Source organism: Ahaetulla prasina, chromosome 8 (assembly GCF_028640845.1).
Source record: "Ahaetulla prasina isolate Xishuangbanna chromosome 8, ASM2864084v1, whole genome shotgun sequence".
Taxonomy (NCBI): domain Eukaryota; kingdom Metazoa; phylum Chordata; class Lepidosauria; order Squamata; family Colubridae; genus Ahaetulla; species Ahaetulla prasina.
The window spans coordinates 47,214,600-47,239,768 of record NC_080546.1 but is presented as its reverse complement, the minus strand read 5'-3'; the positions used below and the strand labels follow the sequence as shown (position 1 = coordinate 47,239,768).

Genomic DNA, 25,169 nt, shown 5'->3' with positions numbered 1-25,169 from the left:
TATTTATAACTTTATTTATAACTTTAAGAGAGCTAATTTCAATAATTTAAGAGAGCTAATTTCAATAAACTTAGAGCGATCTTAAGAAGGATTCCTTGGATGAGAATCCTCAAGGGGAAAACAACTCAAGAAGCTTGGGAAATTTTGAAAAGTGAGATTATAAAAGTGCAATCTAGCACAATACCAGTGAAGAAGAAAAATAATAGATCTCAAAAGAAACCAGCATGGATGCATAAAGAACTATCTGACAAATTGAAAGACAAAAAGGACAAGTATAAAAAGTGGAAAGAGGGGCAAATAACTAAGGCAGAATATCAGCAAATAGCCCGAGCCTGTAAAGATGAAGTGAGGAAAGCTAAGGCTCACAACGAATAAAGGCTAGCGACAAAAGTAAAAAATAACAAAAAAAGCTTCTTCCAACATGTTAAAAACAAGAAAAAGGTCAAGGAAACAATTGGCCCATTGCTGGGAGAAAGTGGCAAGAAGATGACAGGCAACAGGGAGAAAGTAGATCTACTTAACTCATATTTTGTATCTGTCTTTACACAAAAGGAAAAAACAATCCATCAAAAACAGCACCACAAAAACAGATTAGGAACACAAGTTAAAATAGGGAAGAAAATGGTAAGGGAACACATGTCTACCCTAGATGAGTTCAAATCACCAGGACTGGATGGATTACACCCCAAGGTTCTGAAGGAACTGGCAGACGAGATCTCAGAACCACTGAACTATATCTCTCAAAAATCCAGGAGCACAGGGGAGCTGCCAGAGGACTGGAAAAGAGCTGATGTAGTTCCCATCTTCAAAAAAGGAAAAAAAAACAGATCCAGGAAACTACAGACCTATCAGCCTGACCTCAATATCGGGGAAGATTCTGGAAAAGATAAACAAGCAACGAATCACCGAACACCTAGAAGCAAACAAAGTAATAACCAAGTTTGGGTTTGTCAAAAACAGATCATGCCAGACTAATCTTATTGCATTCTTTGACAAAGTGACAAAATTAGTGGACCAGAGGAATGCTGTCAATATATTTTACTTAGACTTCAATAAAGCATTTGATAAAGTAGACCATAACCTACTACCAGATAAAGTAGAAAAATATGGGTTAGACAGCACCACCACCAGATGGATTCATAATTGGCTGCACTCAACATGTAGTCCTCAATGGAACTACATCCACATGGAGGGAAGTATGCAGTGGAGTACCCCAAAGCTCTGTTTTAGGCCCAGTACTCTTCAACATCTTCATCAGTGACTTGGACAAGGGGATAGATGGGGAACTCATCAAATTTGCAGATGACACCAAGCTGGCAGGAATAGCCAAATCTCCAGAAGATAGGCTCAAGATACAGAAGGATCTTGACAGACTTGAACATTGGGCGCTATCTAACAAAATGAAATTCAACAGTGAAAACAGTAAGGTTCTACATTTAGGCAAAAAAACCCAAAATGCACAGGTACCGTATATGTAGTACCCTGCTCAACAGTAGTACCTAAATGAACTAACAAAATTCCTCAGCCATCTCATCTAAGGAAAGCTGAGGTAGATCTGGGTAAAAAAATCCTACTCTTTTTTTTCACTAGAAGTTGATCATCCTTTAGATTTTGAAGAAAGAAACATAGCCTTTAAAATAATAAATGTAATGGTAATCAAAGCTTAAATTTCAATATGCACTTATTTTTGAATCTTCACGATACCAAATTATTGTCATTTCCTTTGTGTACAGCATTTATGTTGGTCAAAATGTGTCACAGAATATGTATAGGAAAATTTAACAATTTGTTTCCCAAGTCCTTCACTTTTTATGCACTGTTATTTCAAAACACTATGTTTATGTATTCAGCAGTAAAAGTATATATTATATTCAAGTCCTAAAATATAGAAATGAAGGCACTTAGCTTTTTCATTTCAATAAGTGTTTTTTTCCCTGTTTCACTGCTGGTAGACTGCTATAAATTTTGTCATATTTGTGACACAGTTACAGCTGAACATTTACTTGTGGTTATAAACCAACAAAGTATACATAATTTTAGCTAATCAATGAAATTCACAATGAATGTCAGGGAACTTGACATTCATAAATTAAACCTAATAAAATACATTTGGATTCAAGGACAAGTTAGGACAAATTCTAATGCTTGTAGCAGCAAAGAGGATAGCCTTAACATTGATCTGAGAAAATATAGATAAATCCCTTGAAATACTTCACTGATGCTCTTTTAACTTTTCCTTATCTTTTCCAAGCATGGCAGTTTAAAAAAAGGGTAAAGTTGCAAGACATGTGTATCTAGCTTTGATTTTTTTCCAAGGTCATATTTAAAAATGTTTATTTAAATGTATAAGCCATATTAAGACAGTGAAACAACTAAAGATATAAATAATATGTATTGTGAGGGGAAAACCTTGGGTGTTGGTGTGTCTCTAAGATAAAATTTGGAAGCATATGCTACATAAAAATTGCATTGGTTGGGATTTGGGCTTGGGTGGTGGTGGAGACATTTTTCCATATTTCAGGAGTTGTGGGCCATCCAAAGTAGAGCAAACCTGGAAAAGAAAGACATGCAAGGTAATACTACTTTTACTATAATATTATTATAGTAAGAGAACCTGTACACCCTTTCTCCCTTCCTCTCTTTATCTTCAGGGAATGTTATGTCCAAGAGGCTTTCTCAAATTATATTTCTTGGTTGTCTTGGTTGTGGCTCTTCCTTCTATTCCTCAGAATTATTCTGTCCTGTCCTTCCATATACTATCTCCACTAGATGATACCATATCAGGCAATTGTATTCTCATTGCTCATATATTGATAGAAAGTGGAATTTCAAAGGCTTTCTCCATTTCAGAGAATGTAAAATTACACACACACCAGGGGTGCTATTCAGCAGGTCTGACAGGTTCTGGAGAACTGGTAGCAGAAATTTTGAGTAGTTCGGAAAACCAGCAAATACCACCTCTGGCTGGCCCCAGAGTGGGGAGGGAATGAGATTTTGCAATATCCTTCCCCCAGGAGTGAGGAGGGAATGGGGATATTGCAGTATCCTTCCCCTGCCATGCCTACCAAGCCACGCCCACCAAGCCACACCATACCCACCAAGCCACACCCACACAACCGGTAGTAAAAAAATTTGAATTCTACCACTCACACACACACACACACACACACACACACACACAAGTGTGTGTGTGTGTGCATATGCATACAATGCTGCATTTTAAAATACAAAGATAATGCACAATTTAATCTATTATGTAGCATACTATTTTTGAATCAATAATTCAGATTTTTATTTTAAGAAAATGATGAATCCCCCCAAAAAAATCTTTGTCTGAATTACAACAGGGTATGGTGTTCAGGGTATGGTGTTAAAAGATTTTGGTATTAAATAAAAACTCACAATTTCAATAGTATTTCACAATTACACATTTATGCTAACTTTATTTGTCCTTTTTTACTATATCTTTTTTTTTATTATTTGAATTTATATCCCGCCCTTCTCCGAAGACTCAGGGCGGCTTACACTGTGTTAAGCAATAGTCTTCATCCATTTGTATATTATATACAAAGTCAACTTTATTGCCCTCAACAATCTGGGTCCTCATTTTACCTACCTTATAAAGGATGGAAGGCTGAGTCAACCTTGGGCCTGGTGGGACTTGAACTTGCAGTAATTGCAAGCAGCTGTGTTAATAACAGACAGACTTAGTCTGCTGAGCCACCAGAGGCTGTCCAATACCTATAACTCATATGTTTTTCTTTGTGAATAAGTGTAAATGTTATTTAATAGTCATGATTAATGCCATTTTCTTGATGTAATTAATTGCCTAAATTTTGTGAAAAAGTATTAGTGTCATCAACTTTCAAGACAAACATTAGTAACAAATGAATAATCTTAATAAAGTCAAAAGAAAATGATTGTTTTAACAGATTAGTTCATAGTTAGGAGTAACTTCTATATCACATTTGACAAATGCAATTTTTTTACTTCTCGAGTGAAGTTTAGTCAATTTAATGTGTCACTAAATTAAGTAGCATTTTTGTAATATTTCAGTACAGCTATTGGAAGGCCTTTTCCTCATTTACCTAAAGCCCTGATGTATTATTAGATTAGTTGTGAAAGAATGAATTATTTGACAAGTTGGCCATATTTATCACACCAGTCACTGTACTTTAACATTCTATTGATCTGAATGAGGTGGAACTAAATACAAATTTAACTTAGTTCCACTAAAATAAGACATTAAAGTTGAAGTGGCACTGCATCCATATATATGTAATAAAAAATAGAATTGCATATTTTTCTACAAAGAAGTGTTTCAATTTGCTTCTGTGCTTAATATCAACAGTTGTATTTCAAACATTTTTGACCATTAGAGATCAAATTCTGTTGATTTTGATTCTGCCAAACTTCTCATTTCACTAAATGAATTCTGTCTAGTTGAGCTATTTATGTAAGTATGAATGCTATACATAAAATATTTGTATGAAAATATTTTTTTCCATAAGACATATTTTGTGCTTTTCTCTAACATGTATGGCTTCTGTACATTTTATGCACACATTTTGAGTTGCAAATTGCATCACAATATAATCAAATTTAAATGCACATGGTTCCCAGGTTTTTCCTTCAGACGCAGCAGGATTAAAATCATTACATTCATCTAAACAGTCTGATGAGCCAATTGTCTTGTCTGTTCCTATCTTCAGTGTGCAATTTGCTTTTCCAGGCCAGTTTTCTGAGAGGAAGCATAGCCATTCTGCTTTTGTTATGCACATATACATATAATCAGTTTATCCAGCTCAATTTTGGCTGGATAATACTAATCATAAAAATAATATTTTACTAAATTATTGCAATGTTTTGAAAGAGTGATAAGTTCTTTTCTCTGGCTCATCAAACAGCACCTCATCATATCATTCCCAATTAAACCATCTGCATGCATTTAACAGATGGAAGTAAGATTTTTTTTGCTTTTGTTTTGCATCTGTTATATCTCACTATTTGAAAAGTCTCCAGAAATTTTTCCTGGGTCTATCTTTGAATGTTTTTGAACTATTGATTTTTGCCCTTGGAAAACCTCATCCCCCACCCCTTAGGAAAGTAAAAATTCTTTCCTTAACCAAAACATGTTCCCTTTCCTGCACATTTCAAAAATTAATATCAAATAATATTAATTATTTGCATGATAACAAGTAGATACAATATATTTAAGTTTCTTTTAAAAATAAAGAGATTGCATTAAGCTATATATGTGGATACAAATCAACTTGACAACATTTCACTGGATTGCTTACAAATCTTCTTCCTTGCCAGAAAATCTGTTCACACAAAAGAGAATGAACCCTCATCAACAATCCATTGCTGCACATCAAGTGTCAATTTGCCTTTCCACAGTTCTGTAATAACTCTCTTGGCTGCTGCTGTTGCTGATATACAAATAATTCATCATTCTTAGTTGTTTGACTGATTTGTTGATTTTGTTAGTTTGTTATGTACCATTTCAGTCTTGTGACTCTAAGCACCATATAACAACATCTTATTCAGTTTAAAATATCAAGGATCACAAATCCACCCTAATTTCTAGCAGTTCTTATTCTACCATCCTAAAAGTTCAAGCTCAAGAACCAGGTGGTAACTGTCTTCTAAAGGGACAAACCTTGCTTCCAGGGGGTGTAGACGAAGAGGCATAGCAGAGAAAGCAGCCCATCTGTTACTGGATCTTCTGCATCAGGACTGGTAGTTGATTCCCTTTGCAGGCTCATATCAGATTTCACTTTCCCTTAGAGCAGATGGTCTCATAGATGCCTGGGTCCCCATTCGTGTGGATGATGATAAGAGGTTTCAAGTGTATAAGGTTCCACAAGTTTGAGATGTCATATAGAAGTACATCTTTGATAAGCACAAACATGCTAATATCGTTCTGCCAGTCCTGTAAATTTCAGACCAAGATAATTTAAACAGGAGAGTTTTTATAGTGCATTCCAATATTGATCTTTACAAGAGAGAGAGACAGGGAGGGAGAGAGAGAGAGAGAAAGAGAGAGAATAAACATCTGAGATTGGCATGCATGGTTAGGGATTAAAGGAAAACTTGCAATGTTTCAATATTGCATTGAACTGACAGAGTAATTTTTGTTATTCTCCTTTCCTTTCTGCAACATTGCAGACCACAAGGTAAATGAAGGCTGATGTGTGCATTATGAAACAATCAGCAATATTTGAATTGCTACAAATTCACAACTGGAGGCATTATTTTAGTAGGCAACAGATCTACTGTGTAGTTCAAAAACAGATGCACAGAGATTCCACTGACTCTGCTTTTCTAAAGGGAACACCTTGGTTTGCAGTTCTGAGACTAATACATGCATCCTAAGGTGTATTTGTAGGTTCACGTTCCTCAGCAAAATGCGGAAAAAGAGCAAAAATGTTCTGAAAAAGAAACTGATACACTGATTACTAAGTTGAAACTGATGTACAAAATAATACTAATGGATTATTTGAAGAAAATGTGCATGGACTGGGAACAGACTGATAAAATTATCTTTAATTCAAAATCTGTTTTAAACAATGATTTCGATATGCAATCACTGATAAAGAAACTATATAACCAAGCTATAAGATGCTGAGCTTGTCGATTGAAAGGTCAGCAGTTCAGCAGTTCAAATCCCTAATACGTGTAACAGGGTGAGCTCCCATTACTTGTCCCAGCTTCTGCCAACCTACAGCTTGAAAGCAAGTAAAAAATGCAAGGGTGGTGGGAAGGTAACAGCGTTCCATGTGCCTTTGGCATTTAGTCATGCCGGCCACATGGAGATGTCTTCGGACAGCGCTGGCTCTTTGGCTTTGAAACGGAGATGAGCACTGCCTCCTAGATTCGGGAATGATTAGCACATATGTGCGAGCTAAACCTTTACCTTTTTATAACATCTCATAGTTTATGCTCTTCATGTATAAATGTATGTATAAATCTTTTTTTCTAGAATATGGCATTTTAATATACTTGTTTCACATATAATGAATTGCCATAACCTTTTTGATAATTTGTATTTCATATTTTTACTAACATACATAGGTGTAAAACAATTTTCTACAGCACAGTAGTATGTTTTTTCCCCATCTATCTGTGACAATATAACTTTTTAAAGACTGACACCACAAGAACTCCAAGCCTTTTTTAAAAAAAAATGAATAATGAAGTTAGGAAAGCAGCTTTTATCCAATTATAAGTAAAACATGAAAATTAATTTCCAAAGGCATTGCAATTATATCAGCATGAATGTAATAATTCACATTATCCAGCAGTAGTATCAAATAATTTTACAATATTGATTTAAAAATTCAACACGATTGTAGTGTCTACAGATATCAAATAACAATTGTGTCATTGGTTGATTGTGCAATTAATAGTGAGATAGCTATCAAGATTCTTTATTTTCCCTAACAAAAATAATGTTTGTAGGATAGATTACTGATAATTACTGATACTCTTATCGTTTTACATTATTATCCAACTAGAAAGCTGGAAATCATAGATATATTTCTCTAGATAAACTAAGTCTATGTTAATAGATATCAGTAGTTTCTCCATTTATGGAGTATATATCTAACAAAAATATAGTACATATTTGCATGCACATCTAAAATTGGAATATAAAATGTCACTTTATAATCAAGTAGAATATCTTCACATAGAAAATTTCAAGGAAAGCCTCTTTGAGTATAGCCTACAAGATCATTCTTGACCATTTAGTATCTATTGTGAATGTTTTTAGTTGCAAAGTCGTGTCCGACCCATTGCAACCCCATGGACAATGTTCTTCCAGGCCTTCCTGTCTCTACCACCCTCTGGAGTCCATTTAAGCTCATGCCTACTGCTTCAGTGACTCCATCTAGCCACCTCGTTCTCTGTCCTCCCCTTCTCCTTTTGCCCTCAATCTTTCCCAGCATTAGGCTCTTCTCCAGTGAGTCCTTCCTTATCATTAGATGGCCAAAGTATTTCAGTTTCATCTTCAGGATCTGGCCTTCTAAAGAACAGTCAGGGTTGATCTCCTCTATTGTGAATACTGTATATATTAAACCTATGTAAATTAGTATATCTTAACATTATCTAATTTGGCTGTTAAAATAGTATTCCAAACAAGTTTCAGAAGTCTGTTTCATTATGAACATTGATTACGTTGAACACAAATTCAGGATGCAGATATATCAGGAAAGCTAAGGTTTAAGTCATCAGGCCAGAAACCAGGAGCTGTATTTCTACCCACCTTAAGCTTTAAATGGATAACTTTGAGCTGGTTACACTCTCTAGGAAGCAAGCAATGACAAACCACTTTTGAAAAACCTTGTCAAGAGTCACAGGAAAATGCTGAGTGGAAGGAATGTTTGTGTGTATGTGTGTGCGTAACAGAGACAAAGAAGGAGAGAGGGAGGGAGAGGGAGAAAGAGAGACAGAAATGCCTCCCCAACAATGGAGCCATCTAGCCAAGTATCTGGTTCTATGACATCCCAGGATCTGGTCACACAACCAGGTCTTGAGGGCAGTTTGGAATCTCCAAATCCCTAAAGCTTTAACCAAAGACTATCTACTGTTGACCTCACCTCATTCCTAAGAGGTCTGTAAGGGGCGTGCATAAGAGCACCAGCGTGCCTACCGTTCCTGTCCTAATGTTCCCTTTGATTGTATCCAATTTGTATGGTTATTTCATGCTTATACTTATATATACTGTTATGTTTGACAAATAAATAAATAATAAAATCAAAATAAATAAAATCAAAAGGGATAGGACTAACCGATTTTAGGGAGGAAGGATAAGGCAGGCATCACAGCATGGAAGGCACATCTCCTGGACCAACGGAATGAAGATCCCTCATCTCTGCAAGATATGATGGAGAAGGATGATGTAAGTGGAGAAAAGCAATTGATAAGATAGCCTGGTCCCAAGCCATGAAAGGTTTTAAAGGTTAAAATTAGCATCTTGAATTGGACTGAAAAACAAACTGGCAACCAGAGCAGCTCATAAAGCGGAGCTTTAAATGTAGACATAACTGCCTGTGCCTCTGCATTCTGTATCAGCTGAAGCTGAAGCTTCCAGATACTCTTCAAGGGCAGCGCCATGTACAGCATATTGCACTAGTCCAATCTGGATTGGCAAGGGCCTGAGTGACTGCAAGCAGGGCCTGTTGAGCTAGGAAAGGGCATAACTAGTGCACAAGCTGAAGCTATACAGAGCCCCTCCTAACCACAGCTGCCATTTCACTATTGGAATAGTGAAAATGTTTTAAATGACAAGCAAGACTTGTACGCTTTAAGTTTACCCATATGATCTTTGTGAAATATGCCTGAATATAAGTTGTATGAAAATCAGAATGCTATTCTTTTCATGTCTTACATGTTCTCATGATCTTCTCGAGATCATTTAATTATCCACATGAGATAAGAGTTTCCTCTTGTGTGTTCATTTAGCTTGTCTCTCTGCTCTGGGTAACAGTCAGTGGTGGGTTTCACATTTTGTCACTACCGGTTCACTGTGTGTGTGCATGCTTGTTTCGTGCACCTGCATGCCTGGTTTGCACATGCGTCTGCCTTCCATGTATGCGCACAGCTTTCTGCACATGTGCCCGGCCTCAAAAACGTGCCTACATAGGATGCCATAGATAAATAAATAACAGGTGGGCAGGCCCATCCGCAATTTCCACTACCAGTTCAAGCAAACTGGTCTGAACCAGCTGAATACCACCTCTGGTAACAGTAAACACAAAATGCTACTTTTTTCAGTTTCTTTTATTGAATAAAGGAAAAGGAATATTCTTAGGACTTTCTATTTCCTTGCTGCTGGAAGAGATAATCCCAGAATTAAACTGGTTCTCTTCCAATCTACCCTATGTCAGAATCTTACTTCCTTTTTCTGCTCTTTGCATGTGATCTCTGTTATATTAAATCCTTTTAGCAAATCCTTAGAAATGTTTGTCGATGTTCATGCTTTTTTTCAGTCCAAAAGCTTTAAAGGTTCTTTGGTATTAGCAGAAGTAATGTGATTGAATCCTCACAAACCTCATCATTTTTCATTCTGTTGCTTTCCCTAGGCCATTTTTTTTTAATGAGAGAGAAAAAAGTTTTCACATATATCTTAATGCCTGAAATGGATGATGTATTAAACAATCTAAGTCTCAATAAAGACTATCTAAAATGCCTAGTTAAATAACAGACTTTCTAAACCAAACTCGAAACTGAAATGGTATAGCCAACCATGAGCCCTAAACCTATTTTGCAGCACTCTGATACTGCAGAAGATGCTGTCTTGCAGCCAATCCTGAAATAAGATTCAGTTGGCTTTAATATGTGGGGTGGAAGAAAGTGTCATCTTATATTTGTTTCAGGAAATATTTGTGTTGACTTGTGCTGTCTGACTGCAATAACAGATATTTTGTTTACTGGTTATGCTTTCCCTGATCATCTGTGGAATGACTCCAGCTGCCAGGATCAATGTTGCTTGCCTTCTCTGTGCTCCCATTCTGGAAGCCCATGCTTGAGGTATTCTGTTCAGTTGTTGGAGGAAGCTCTTCAGGTTTTCTGTGCCTCTTGCTTGACTTAATCAGTAGACCAATAATAAAAGTCGTCATTTTTTGATCACTACAATTTATAGAATTTATATTTGCATTTCTGTCAAATTTTCTTTGTGACTTAATACAAAAAGAAATTCTATTGAACCACTCTAGCTTTTTGCTGATCAGGTAACAGTAGTTAAATTCTCTCATCTGCCACCACTTGACCTAATCTGTATAGACTTCAAAAATAAGCAGAGTTTGGCTTTTTTGTGTTGGTTAGCTAGGAGACCATAAAAGAATTTGTGAATTTTAGGCAAGACTGAGAATTAATTTTTTTTTTATAAAGGCAATAGTATGAATCAATTCAAGAAGTCTACAGGTAGTCCTTGACCTATGACTTTAATGTAGCATGAATGTTATGATCATAAATTATGATGGTCATAAAGTGACCAATCCGATTTTATGATCTTTTTTGTGGTAGTCATTAAGTGAATTACCATGGTTGTAAAGGGAATCTGTGGTCATTAACAATACCCATTGTTTTCTATGGGAATTTTTTGTTGTCACCACAGAATCCTGCAAGTAACCATAAATTCAGGCTGGTTGGCAAGCACCTAAAACATAACCATGGGGGAGGGATGGCTATTAAGACTTCAGAATTGGATCAGAAGTACCTTATGGGGGGATCCATCATAATTTCGAATTATCGCTAAGTCATAGGTCATGAGTTGAAGGTTACCTGTATCCTACTGATTTCCCTTCAGTGTGAGCTTGTGCATAACCACCAGTTTAAGAAAGAATTGGGAGGTTATAGATATTTGCTAGTTGTAAATATACCCAACAAGACACAGAAACACAAATGAATAACACAATCATTTTTATTATAACTATTCTGATTAACAATAGCATTTATGCTGAAGTTTTGCAGAGAATGATACATACATATAACCATGGATCCTGACAGAGTCTTTAAGAATACAAACAATAGCTGATCAAAAGTAATTTATCCATATACTGTTTATCGTTATAAAGATGCATCTGAGAGGCAGCCTCCTCTACCTCCTCATCACATTTGATCTGCAGTGACACTACTTATGAACAATTTCAAAATTATAAAAATATAACCATTTTTATTGTTAATATTGAACATGCACCAGAAAATATCTGTCTTTCTCTTTAGAAGAAAGAGGAAACCTTCAACGTTGGTCATTCTTTTCCATGCATCAGAGTGGTTTTCTCCTCAGATGGTGGTGAAAATGGGTTGCAACAAGCAAGGTGACACTAAAACAAAAATTTTCTGACAACTGATACCCAGAAATACTAAAATTGAGTTCTGCAAATGTAACACTTGGATTTGGTTGCATGGTCTTCAGGTGGCACAATATGTGGGCAAGGGTTGAACTCAACTCTTCTGTTTACAAGGTGAACTGTGAGAATTCACAGTACCACAAAGTGTGGCATGTTTTAACATATTTTATTCAAAAATTCCTGGAACAGGTATAAGCACACTGTTCTCAGTGAAATAATCTGCCATGTGGGACAAGTGAGACAGAAACATTTGACTATGTCTTTCTGTACCTCTTCTTCTACAGCAATATTGGTAATACTGTTATAGACCCTTTTGCTAAAAAAAAATATATGAGGTGTTCTGCATAAATCTTAGGCCCACTTCCATTCACAGATGAAAAACATAGTTGTGTGGCAAATGCCAACCTGTCTGGCAGCCTGACAGGGCTTATGAAGCCACACAATGGAACAGAAATCCTGGGGACATAGAAATCAGGGATCTTCTCTCTCATTGTTGTATTTGCATTAAACCTATATATCTCTTGTTTTGTTATTATAATATGAATCACATTAACAAATTGTTGTTATTAGGCAGAAGCCAGAATAACATTGGTTGATTGATTGATTGATGTTGATTGATAAAGTTGATTGATGTTTCTGATGGAAAGGCATAAGAAGGGACCATGCTTCTACTGTTTTGAAGGAGGACACTGAATCTGGTTTTGAATTTTATTGTGCTGTTCATGAAACTGACTTATAGCTTGTACAACAATCATGCAATATGTATAAATGTTAGTATTCTATTGATGTTTTATCCAGTTATAAGACAAAGAATGTAGAAGAAATACATTCTTGAAATTGTATACAGAAAAGAGAGAATTCTCAACAACTTCAGTGGCAGAGGGAAAGAAATCTGAATTTCACCTCTTTTCAGTTTTTGAATTTAATTCCTCTACTCCTGTCCAATTCTGCATAAGATTTATTATATTGTTTTTCATCAGTCTAATTAAAAAGCAGCTGTCATATGTGCTTGCCAACATAGTCTTGCTGTATTTCCTTGGTAACAGAATACAGGCTGTGAAGATGTCTCCTTTGGATACCACTTTTGGATCCTCCCTTGTCCAACTTGTTGCCCCAGAGATGTGGATCCCAACAGGAGTTATAGTAGAGGAGGAGCATACAAGGGAAGAGGAAGCAAAAGATGGAAAAGTCATTGTCCCTATGTTATGCTATCTCTTTCTCTGTTCCTGCTCATAAATAATCTGCCACTTCAGCAACAACAATGCAAATAGTAGCAACTTCCTCTTCCTCCTTTTCTCCTACAAACAGGGTAAGGAGGAGTTTGGCCAGAGAAAAAATGTTGTTCTTCGGATAGGAAGTAGTCAAAGTGTTCCATCCATATCTGAAATGGAAGGAGGATAAGTCCCCTGAGTACAGAGAAATATATACTTCACAGTGAACTAGAAGGCAGGGTCTCATCCCCTGATTTTTTACCTTCCTCCAAATCATTACTAGAATGAAAGATGGCCCAGTGTCAACGGGGAATCCATCTGAGAGGTTGTATTAAAGTCTGGTGAGTTTTATATATGGCCCATCTTCCCCTACCTTTTTTATAGTTTTCAATATTGACTTTCAAGCTAAACGTGGCTAATACATACAGATCCATACAAGTTACTTCTGTATAGAGATAAAGCATAGCAACATGAGTTCTTTAAATTATACCGCCAAATGTATCTGCTGAATGATTTTTAATTATGCTCAATAGACCAAAGAAGAAATGTTTTGCAATATGCATCTTGTGTTATCAAACAGCAGTTTTTATTTCTCCTAAATATATACACTATTTTTAAAAGTAGCCTTCTAGACTTAAACTTTAATGGGAGAAAATAGCGCATTGTTTATAGTGACTAACTTTCCAAATAAGCCATGAATAGATACATTTGTGTATTATCATTTCCAGGATGGAATGGGAAATCTCAGAGTCACCAAAAAGGGAATTCGACTTGAAGGGATATCTGAATTTCTACTTCCATTGTACGTGAAAGAAATCCATTCCCGAAAGGTAGGTTGTAACATCTGTTTTGCTACAATTACCATTAAAAATGAAAGATTTTAGTTCAAAACTATATAGGAGTTTACTCTTTTCATCTCCAACAAGATGTTTTTTAAAACAAGTTTACAAACTAATCAACCATGAAACTAAATGTTCATGTGACTGCCAATTATTTTGACTATACCATCATCTTCAGTCAGGTGTTCAGACAGAATTAGACTTATAGTCAGCACACTGGAAATCATGATTCTGGGAAAGTTGCTTTACATTTCTCATGAGTGTTGATGCATTTGTTCCCATGTTTCAAACATATTTGTTAGAGTGATGAAGAAAAAAATGAACAATATGGATCCAATCCAATTTATAAACTTTCATTTCACAATGTGGCTTCTTTCTTCTTTCCAATGGTGAAATACAGCCTTTTTTTCCTAGTTCAGAATTTCATATACATCTAGTTCACAAATATCATTGAATATCAGTTCTGAAAAGCACAGAGAGCGAGATCAGTTGGCTTGTCGGCTTCTAAAAGTATTCATTTCTTTAATCTTACTGTTCTTATAAAAGAGATGCTGAAGTACAGAAACACATAGTTGACTTCTGTAAATCAGTATTCCCCCAAAAAAATATTTTCTCTCTTTTTTTAATCTTGTAACCCTACAGCAGATGAGATGCATACATAATTCAATGTTAGGAAGAGACTGATTTCAAAGCAACATTTTGCAGTCACAGAAAGTTGATATACTTGGAACATAGGATAGTTTTATTGGGAAGCTTGTTTTATATTTAATTTTATTGTTGTAGGATAATAGGAGTGCTTATATAAGCAAAAGTAGGTATAAATGTTAATAATAGCAGTGTAATACTAGGATCCTAGTAAGGATCATTATTTATACAATAGCAGACAACTTTATTAGTATTCTTCCTTAATAAAAAAAAAGGTGATAATTTTAGTGGTGAAAATTTGAACAATCTGAATACACGAAAGTTTAGCATGGCAGCTTCCCCGGTACCTGGATGAAGCCGTCTATCTAGACCCGTTCCAGTCCGGCTTCCAGTCCGGTCACAGTACGGAGACAGCTTTGGTCGCGTTGGTGGATGACCTCTGGAGGGCCAGGGATAGGGGTTGTTCCTCTGCCCTGGTCCTATTAGATCTCTCAGCGGCTTTTGATACCATCGACCATGGTATCTTGCTGCACCGGTTGGAGAGTTTGGGAGTGGGAGGCACCGTTTATCAGTGGTTCTCCTCCTATCTCTCCGATCGGTCGCAGACGGTGTTGACAGGGGGGCAGAGGTCAACCGCGAGGCACCTTACTTGTGGGGTGCCTCAGGGGTCGATTCTCTCGCCCCTCCTGTTCAACATCTACATGAAGCTGCTGGGTGAGGTCATCAGTGGTTTCGGGGTGAGTTATCATCTGTACGCTGATGATACGCAGCTGTACTTTTCCACCACGGACCACCCCAATGAAGCTGTCGAAGTGCTGTCCCGGTGTCTGGAAGCCATACGGGTCTGGATGGGGAGAAACAGACTCAAGCTCAATCCCTCCAAGACGGAGTGGCTGTGGATGCCGGCACCCCAGTACAGTCAGCTGCACCCGCAGCTGGCTGTGGGGGGCGAGTTTTGGCCCCAATGGAGAGGGTGCGCAATTTGGGTGTCCTCTTGGATGGGCGGCTGTCGTTTGACGATCATTTGGCGGCCGTCTCCAAGAGGGCCTTCCACCAAGTACACTTGGTGCGCCAGTTGCGCCCCTTCCTTGACCGGGATGCCTTATGCACGGTCACTCATTCCCTGCATAACTGATCAAGAGTAAACCATTTCTATGGATTGCAATTCATTTCCTTCCCAGCATATATATCTTTGTAGTCATAGGCTCTGTGCCTTAATATCTGCTAGATGACTTGGATTTCAATTCACAACTTTTTCTATCGCTCACACTTTCTACAGATTATATAGAGTTACTTATTGGTTTGTTTGTTGCAATTATATCCTGACACAATCTGGTTGTGTACAGGCTTTACAGGCTTTACAGGTTGTGTACAGCATTTAGAACATTCACAATATGTTTTACTGTGTAAGTAAAAAAGAAAATTAACAAATAGTTGTGCCAGTCAGGGCCTGCAGTTGAGTCTGAGAAACTAGAATATGCCATAGAAGCAAGATATCTGTGGCTCATTCCCTGCGTGCAGCCCATTTATCAACTCTCACTGTATTTTTGTCTACCCATTACTATTGGAATTTTATAGCCTACTCCCATCACTTCCAAGCCTTTCCCCATTCCCTATTCATGGCCATGTACATAATGGCTTGTGGGTTCCAGCCCAATCACCCAATCAGAAGAAAGTGAGGAAACAAGTTCCTGTGGCATTTCAGCATTAATTATCAGTGCCAGGAGCTCTCCCTCATCTCCAACCCCATTCACATACAATCTATGCCAGAGTGTCAAACTCCAAATGGATCCGGCCCACAGGGTGCTTAGATCTGGCCTGTGGAGCTGACCTGGAAACAGCGAAGGACTGGCCTGCGGGGCCTTTGTCAGCAAAAATGGTTGCAGGATTTCTTGCAGCCGAAAATGGAGCTTGGGAGCCCGTTTTCACTGGCAGAGTACTTAAGCCACTGCAGGCGTCCCTGATACGAGTGACATTAAGCTGGCCACACCCACCCTGGCCATGGTCCCCCCTGGCCCCCCAATGTCAAAAACAACCCTGATGCGGCCCTCAAGGAAATTGAGTTTGACACCCGTGATCTATGCCATCCCAGTGTACACACATTGCTATGATTGTTCACACAGCCAGCTAGATGTTTAGACTGGATTTGGCATTTTTATCAACCTCTTGAGTCTTTCCGAAGCACTTGGGATAGGCAGATATTGTTTGCTGGAGTTAAAGGTATGTCGCGAGGTGTTAGCTGCTCCAAGTAAGCTGCCTTTTGCAATTGACCGGTGGTGATTTTTGTTAATGCTGATAGTATTCAAGTGGTGCTCCATATGTTTGGGCCTTGCACAAACGGTGCCTATTGCTATTGGTACTTTTCAGAGCACTTCTTCATTTTCTATGACTTTTGCTATTCTGTGGCCCCACCAGTTCTTCTTGCAGGGAAATAGTATTTCTTTCAGATCTTCCAATGCACCATTTTGCTACTTTGTCATGCCATTGTTTGTAGTCAATTTGCACAATGGTCTTGCAGCAGCTAACTAGATGGTTCACTGTTTCTTTAGCTTTTTTGCAATGGCAGGATGTGTTGCTTTGTTCTCAGTTCTGGATGCTTTTATTCTTAAGGCTTAGTCTTATGCACCCAAAATTAGCCCTTTTGTATCATTCTTCAATTTTGCTGTTCATTGACAGTTTTTATCTGCTTTGCCATCTGCTTTGCCTGCTTTTTTTAATCTTTAGACCATAGGATACTTTACTTTACCATGTCTCTTGTCTTTGCTTCATTTGACATTTCTTATAGGCCAGTCTGGTCTCTCCAGGTCTCAATAAGCATTTGTGGTATAGGAGCTTCAGTGTGTCTTCTTCACTGTTCTTGAATATTCATCCAATACCCATTTTTTTCTTCTTCAGTTGCCTGATATACTTGCAATATTCCACAGCCACTTTTTTTTTCCTTTTTACATAAGAGTCTGTCAACATTGCTGCATGGCTCAAGGGCATGATTCACTGTCATTATTTTTCTAGTTTTCGTATCAGATCTTTTAGTTCTTCTTTCCTGGTTTTTCTATCAGATCTAATAGTTTTTCCTTAGTTCCTATTAGACTCTTTAGATCTTAATAGTCCATTATTCCAGCTCTGTATCTAATGACTGAAATTGCCCAAAAGTGTTAATTGCCTTGACGGTATTGCCTTCACTGAATCTGGATTTTACAATCTTCTTCATTTTTACTTCTAACCTTCTTCTTGACTTCAGTGTGCTTAATGTTGTCAGCTTGAAGAATGCCCAGGTATTTGTAGTGGTCTTCTTCATCCAGACTCTTGATTTTATTTCCATAGGGCATTTTGGAATTTCTTCAGTTTTTATTATTTGTCCCCTGTGGATGGTGAGGGTGGCACCTTTGTCTAGTCCAAACTCCATTGCAGTGTTATTATCATCCATAATATTTCTTGTTCAAGAAATATTTTATGTAATTTAATAATTTAGTAAATAAAATATGTATTAAATTATTTTCATATAATAAATGTTGGGAATTGATGAACAATTGGAAATTTCATGAAGGGATCTGTGAATTGAAGAAATTTGGACACCCCTGTTTTAGATGGTTTGAAGCAAGACGATAATGTGACCAGAAGCAAAATATATTCACTTTCTGAAACTTCCTTTTCCACTCTTTCTGTTAGCCACTTTCTCTTTGTGATCTTTTCACTCACACATACACACATTTTGTCTTTCTACCCCAGGCAACTGGCCAAGTAAAGGAAGAGATATCTCTTACTAAAACATCTGTGCCAAGAAGCTTAAATTTAGCCAAGGGCAGTTCTTACACTGAAATTGCCAATACCTGGCTTTATACAGAGTTGTATTAAACCAAATCAGAAAGTGATTGAAAAGTTCAATCCAAAGAAAAGCAAAGTCAACCTATCATATTATTGTTTAATATCAAATTGTTTAATCATTTAGATTAGGCTATGCCACCTAATAACTGAAATAAACAAGACAAGGGTGAAGTAATCAAAGGTACATTTTTAGAAAACTTGATGTGTGAATTCTTTCTCTATATCCCGTCACTTCTTGAGTTCTTTGTAGCATATCATTGCTAACCATTAATCAAGGAGTGATGTGAAAATGTTTAAAATCAATGAAGTGTAGAGAATTTTAATATGCATAGTTGTACTGAAGTTGTCAAGTGCTATTTTAAAATTTTCTCTGCCAAAAAATCTACAATAAGCACTGATTCTCTACTCCATGGAATTAATTGGGTACAGTTTTACAGGATATTATTCAGGAAAAGTTAGTTTCTTGACAAGAATGTCCATCCTTCTTAATGCACTGAAAAATTTGCTTATTGAAATTTCTCTGTTGGATATAATTTCTATATAAAATGACAATGGCAAGAAAATCATGGGACAATTTTTAACATTGCTTCCTTGGCAATTTATTTATTGATAAACAATTGTGCAAGCATGTAAGACTTTTAGATTGTTTGATTTCTCTGCAAACCTATATGCCTATACCTCAATTGCACAAATTATATATTTGTGTGTAACAGAGAGAAAGAAAGAGAAAGGTGTACCATTTTTTGATTGTAATCTTATTTAGAATCCAGTGGCAGATGCTGCAATAATCATTGTTAAATGTCTTCATAGATAATGAAGCATACGAAAGGTGCTACTGTATGCTGACATCACTGGATTAGGTCTTTAATAAATAATGATGGGCAATATTTTGTGTTCACAGATTGTTTGATGTTTCCTCTTAATTCTGCCCATGTGCAAAGAAAATGTTCAGACTTTTTTTTTTCCTTAAGGGGCACTAATGAAGCATAATCTTTAAGTAAATCTTCAGTAATGAGGTCACTTGAGTGTATTTAGAAAATGCAAATACGAGAGCTTTGATGTGCTGCTTGACACAATCAAATGTTTATAGTTACATAAATGACCTCAATAGAATTTATTTGATTTTATGGGTATTTAAATGAGTCTCCATATAATTAGACTTCTTTGGAAAATGTAGAATATATTTGAATGTGGAATGTGTCCCCTTGAGTCTACTGTATATCCAAGTAGGGATTACATTACTGCTTTATTAAAGGGAAAGAAGAATACGGTAAGTGAAATAAAGCTTGATCACTTTTGCCCATGTGTGTGTGTGTGTGTGTGTGTGTGTGTGTGTGTGTGTAGGTCTTGGCATATTCGGGTCTTCTCCCATGTAAGGTTGAGAGTATCTTGGAGACATTTTGACGAGGTCTCACTCATCATCTTCAGGCTGGTGCTTTCAGCTTCGTGCTTCTGTGAGCAAAGCGTGGTCGGAGCTGCCATCTCTCTATAAATACTGGAGGGGAGGTGGGGAGTGTTGCTGTGAGCGGGTTGGTTGGCTGTGTGGTTGCATCTTGATTGGTAGTTGGATTGGGTGTTTGCAGATTGGTCGAGGTGGGGAGTGTTGCTGTGAGCGGGTTGGTTGGCTGTGTGGTTGCATCTTGATTGGTAGATGGAGTGGGTGTTTGCAGATTGGTTGGCTGCCTCGCAGCATCCTTTGTGGGTGTGGTCCTAGTCTTTTGTTCCTGAGCTTTGGTGTTGTGGCCTCTGGAGTTCTGTGATGTGATGTCTGGAGCAGATGGCTGTGATGCAGCATCCCGGGCCCTGGCCTGGCTCCAAGTCTGAGGTCCTATCATGTGTTCCTGGAGTGTGTCAGCTTGCTTTGCGTGGGGATCGGAGGGAGGCACAGTGGCCAGTGGTACCAGCATGGTCTGGCTTCTGGATGGTGGTTGTGTTTCATCTGTGGGATGGGTTTGGGTTTGAATCTCGTGAGGATGATAGATGGTGATGAGTGTTATCCTGGGTCCGGTGTCATTTTCGTGGCTGGGACTCATTTGTTGACTAAGGCCAGTTTCCAGATGTCTGGTAGGTGGGAGGTGTCATCCTGTTCGTTCATGTTGTGGGGGTGTTTCTCTATTTCCATGGCTTCAATAATTATTCTCTTGTTATAGTGTTCAGTTTTGGAGATTAATTTGGTTCCTTCAAAATCAAAAGGCTCACTTCTACAAAATCTCACCAAATTCCTTGCCAAACAACTTTAGCCCTACGCAGAATCCATCACCTCACATGTACAAAACACATTCCACTTATAGAAAAAATAAAGAAACAAAACCTACAACTCAGCGACCTACTCGTGAGCTTCGATGTCATATCACCAAAGTGCCTATTAAAGAAGCCTTGACAGCTATCCAAAACAAATACAACCCCCCCCCCAAACACAAACTAGATCTAACCAACCACTGCCTAACCAACACAAACTTCATTCATAATGGACAAAGATACAAACAGATAGAAGGAGCATCCATGGGATCACCCCTTTCACCCGTCATCGCAAACCTATAGATGGAATACTTTGAAACCAACGCTTTAGATAAATCTGAACTCAAACCCAAACTCTGGCTTAGATACGTAGATACGTACGTGATGACACTTTCGTAATTTGGCCACACGGCAAGGAGAAACTAGACAACTTCCTCACACATCTCAACAGCATACACCCCAAAATACAATTCACTATGTAAATAGAAGCTAACAACCAACTCCCCTTTCTGGACATTCTAATCTACAAAAAAATAAATGGCTCCCTAGGACACACCATCTACCAGAAAAAAACACACACCAACCGTTACTTAAAAGCACAATCACATCACCACCCTGCACAGATCAACTCTGTAGCCAAGACTCTCATCTTCAGGACCAAATGCCTAGCTGACAAAGACCATCTGAAAACTGAATTACACACTCTCACAAATGTATTAATCTCCAATGGATTCCAAAGAAACACAATTACCAACCTAATCCAAAGAGAGACATCACCCAAGAACCAGGACACAAAACAAGACAACGGCATCGCCCTCCTCCCGTACATCAAAGGCACCACAGATAAAATCAGCAAAATTCTCCACAAACACAATGTCAAGACAGCCTTCTGCACAGACCAAAAAATAGCCAACATCTTAAGAAACCCCAAAGACAAGATCCATCTAGAAAACCAAGGAGTCTATTAAATACCATGCAAAGTCTGCCCAGCCACATACATTGGACAAACTAATAGGAGAATAAATGCACGCATCGCAGAACAGAAGAACGCAGTCAGAAAAGAAGAAAAAACCTCCTCCCTTTTCCAGCACCTTAAAACCACAGGACATGACATTGATTTTGAAGGAACCAAATTAATCTCCAAAACTGAACACTATAACAAGAGAATAATTATGGAAGCCATCTAAATAGAGAAACATCCCCACAACATGAACAAACAGGATGACATCTCCCGCCTACCAGACATCTGGAAAATGGCCTTAGTCAACAAATGAGTCCCAGCCACGAAAATGACACCGGACCCAGGATAGCACTCATCACCATCGATCATCCTCACAAGATTCAAACCCAAACCCATCCCACAGATGAAACACAACCACCATCCAGAAGCCAGACCATGCTAGTACCACTGGCCACTGTGCCTCCCTCCGATCCCCATGCAAAGCAAGCTGACACACTCCAGGAACACATGATAGGACCTCAGACTTGGAGCCAGGCCAGGGCCCGGGATGCTGCATCACAGCCATCTGCTCCAGACATCACATCACAGAACTCCAGAGGCCACAACACCAAAGCTCAGGAACAAAAGACTAGGACCACACCCACAAAGGATGCTGCGAGGCAGCCAACCAATCTGCAAACACCCACTCCATCTACCAATCAAGATGCAACCACACAGCCAACCAACCCGCTCACAGCAACACTCCCCACCTCCCCACCAGTATTTATAGAGAGATGGCAGCTCCGACCACGCTTTGCTCACAGAAGCACGAAGCCAAAAGCACAAGCCTGAAGATGATGAGCGAGATCTCGTTGAAACGTTGCCAAGATACTCTTTATTTATTTATTTATTCATACTCTCAACCTTATATGGGAGAAGACCCAAATATGCCAAGACGTACATACCTCTACCCGTGAAAACCTACGAACACACACACAAACACACACAGACACACACACAGACACACAGACACACACACACACACACACACACACACATATATATATATTTTCAGGCAAATTCCAAGAATGAAAGATAAGAAAGTATGTTCTAGATCAAGACAGATGTGAATGGAAAGTGATGCATTGGACAATGAAAAAGCTATAACAAGAAAATGTTGGAAAAGGAAAATTAAACTAAAAATATTTTCCCACCATAGCTGTTTTTTGGTTTTTTTTGCATTATTTGACAAAATTAATGCATAGCACACAAAGCTAAATTGGTGATAATAAGTGACAGCTTCTTTGTTTAAAAGCCTTTTTTCTCCAAAAGGTATTGAAAAGTACTGCCATGTTCTCAACTTTTCTTCTTACCTTATGTTCACCCCTCTGACTTTAACTCCATTAGGAATGCAAAAAAACCAGTCAAAGATTTTTATTCAAGCACAATGGCGCAACTCAACAATACCTGAAGTATTATAATATAGACAGGCATTTAATTCATTAGCTCCAGACATATCAGGGGAGAGGGGAAAAAAAATATCCAGATTTCTTCTTGAAGCATCTTTCACACAAGTATCCCAATTTTCTTCTGATAATACTGAAAAATATAATTTATCGAGAACAGAAATCAAATCCATGCAGCTAAAGAAACCAAACTGTGGTCACTTTGTACTTACCTTTAATATCCCAGCAATAACTGCTACAATTAGCATTACAAATATTACCAATTCATGGGTGGTCTTTTTAATCAGATGTCTTTGTATAATTTTGTCTTATCTCTTTAGTTCCTTACGTCATGAAAAATATGGAACACAATCAGGTGTCATCTTCTATTTAAAATATTGTCAATCTTAGATACATTTACGAGTCAACATTGGTGAATTTAGCTAGCAAACATAAGCAGCATTTCAGTATTAACATATAAATCTCAGAAACCTTCTGTTCTGAATGCATAGCTAAATTGATAAATATAGATAGGCTTATTTAGTTAGTGTATGTAATTGCAGGTCTCTTTATGTATATCTGCCTATCTCTTGGTATTCACAAACTGTGTATGACAGATGAAATTCAACATTTGCCATAAAATTACATATATAAATAAATGACATATATATTTCAACAGTGGACAAAATATGTTAGTGTGTAATTAGACCATAGGCATATGAAGTTTTAAAGTTTCTGTTGAATGCCATTCAAAAATGCAATTTTTCTAGCTAGAAAAAAACCAGCCAAATATGAGAGCTGAAATAATATTATACTGCATTAAAAAGAAAAGGAAATCATTATTTAGTAAGTCAGCATTCAAAACTCACAAAAATGATGGTGTGGCAATATATATGTGTGTGTAATTCATTTTGTTGATTGATTATAAATAGAATGATGTTCTAAATTAATAGCCCTCCCAAAAGACATATTATCCATTTGGGAGAAACATATCATTTAAATTATGTATCAGAGGGAAATGCAGATTTTCTAGCTTAGTTATCAGCAGCACAACATTATTTGTTATGAAAAACTATAATGACAGTACTTGCACTGTGTGCCAATTATGAAGCTATCCATAACATGCTTCAGCTTTATGGAACTCTTCCAACATCAGAAATCTGATCTTGTACATGTACAGTATTACCTCATGCTCATTCACTGTTTCTCAAAGGTCAGAGTGGATTTGTACAGGAATCTTACTTAGCGCTTCTTGAAATCTTGTGATGCAATTTTTTAACCCAAAAGTGCTTAAAGAACATGAGGGAAGGTGAGATCTTTCTCAAACTGAGCTTAATTCCTGGTGACATGTCCAAGATTTCTTGGCAACCATATGGAAATAGTTGCCCTTCATGACTCGGTTGTTTTTCCAAATATCTAATCTAATCTGGTGCCATGGGATTTTATGATAGTCTCACAACCAGGGAGTAAGTACATGCAAATATTAGGTATTTTTCAGAGTGTGCCATTATTAGCAGGATACTGATACTTGCTATTTATAGAAGGAGGGAGGGAGGGAGGGAGAGAGAGAGGGAGGGAGAAAAGAAGGAAGTTATTTTATACTTATGCTTATATATATGCTTATATATCGTATAGTTATTTCATGCTTATGCTTATATATACTGTTGTGACAAATAAATAAAAAATAAAATAAAATAAAATAAAATAAGGAAGGAAGGAAGGAAGGAAGGAAGGAAGGAAGGAAGGAAGGAAGGAAGGAAGGAAGGAAGGAAGGAAGGAAGGAAGGAAATCTCTATTATAGCCAAAGCCAGATATCTGACCTTTGGCTATAATAGATATTCATTCATTAATAGCAAATATTTTTCTGTTTGCAAAATGTTCGTATTTGGGGGAAAAGGATATTTTTATGCACACAAGATAATATTTGAACATGTTTTATTACAAACTAGTGTGGTTTATTTTATTCTGATGTGATTTAAAACAATCATGAGTTCTAAAAAAGTTGATTTATGACCATGGCTTATTTTTTTATTTTTTTTTTGCATTTATACCCCGCCCTTCTCCGAAGACTCAGGGCGGCTTACAATGTATAAGGCATTAGTCTCATTCTATTTGTATATTTTTTTACAAAGTCAACTTATTGCCCCCCCAACAATCTGGGTCCTCATTTT

General features: G+C 37.5%; 1 protein-coding gene across 3 annotated transcripts in view; it reads left to right on the top strand.

Annotated features, from left to right (window-relative positions):
• SGCZ (sarcoglycan zeta) overlaps nucleotides 1-25,169 on the top strand; it is a 248,105-nt gene that overhangs the window by 76,462 nt on the left and 146,474 nt on the right. For 2 of the 3 annotated variants that reach the window (XM_058193462.1, XM_058193460.1), the window contains exon 2: nucleotides 13,798-13,899. The exons of the other annotated variant lie outside the window; for it this stretch is intronic. In XM_058193462.1, the coding sequence (XP_058049445.1) occupies nucleotides 13,798-13,899 (102 nt within the window). The remainder of the gene's footprint in view (nucleotides 1-13,797; nucleotides 13,900-25,169) is intronic. 3 annotated transcript variants of the gene reach the window in all.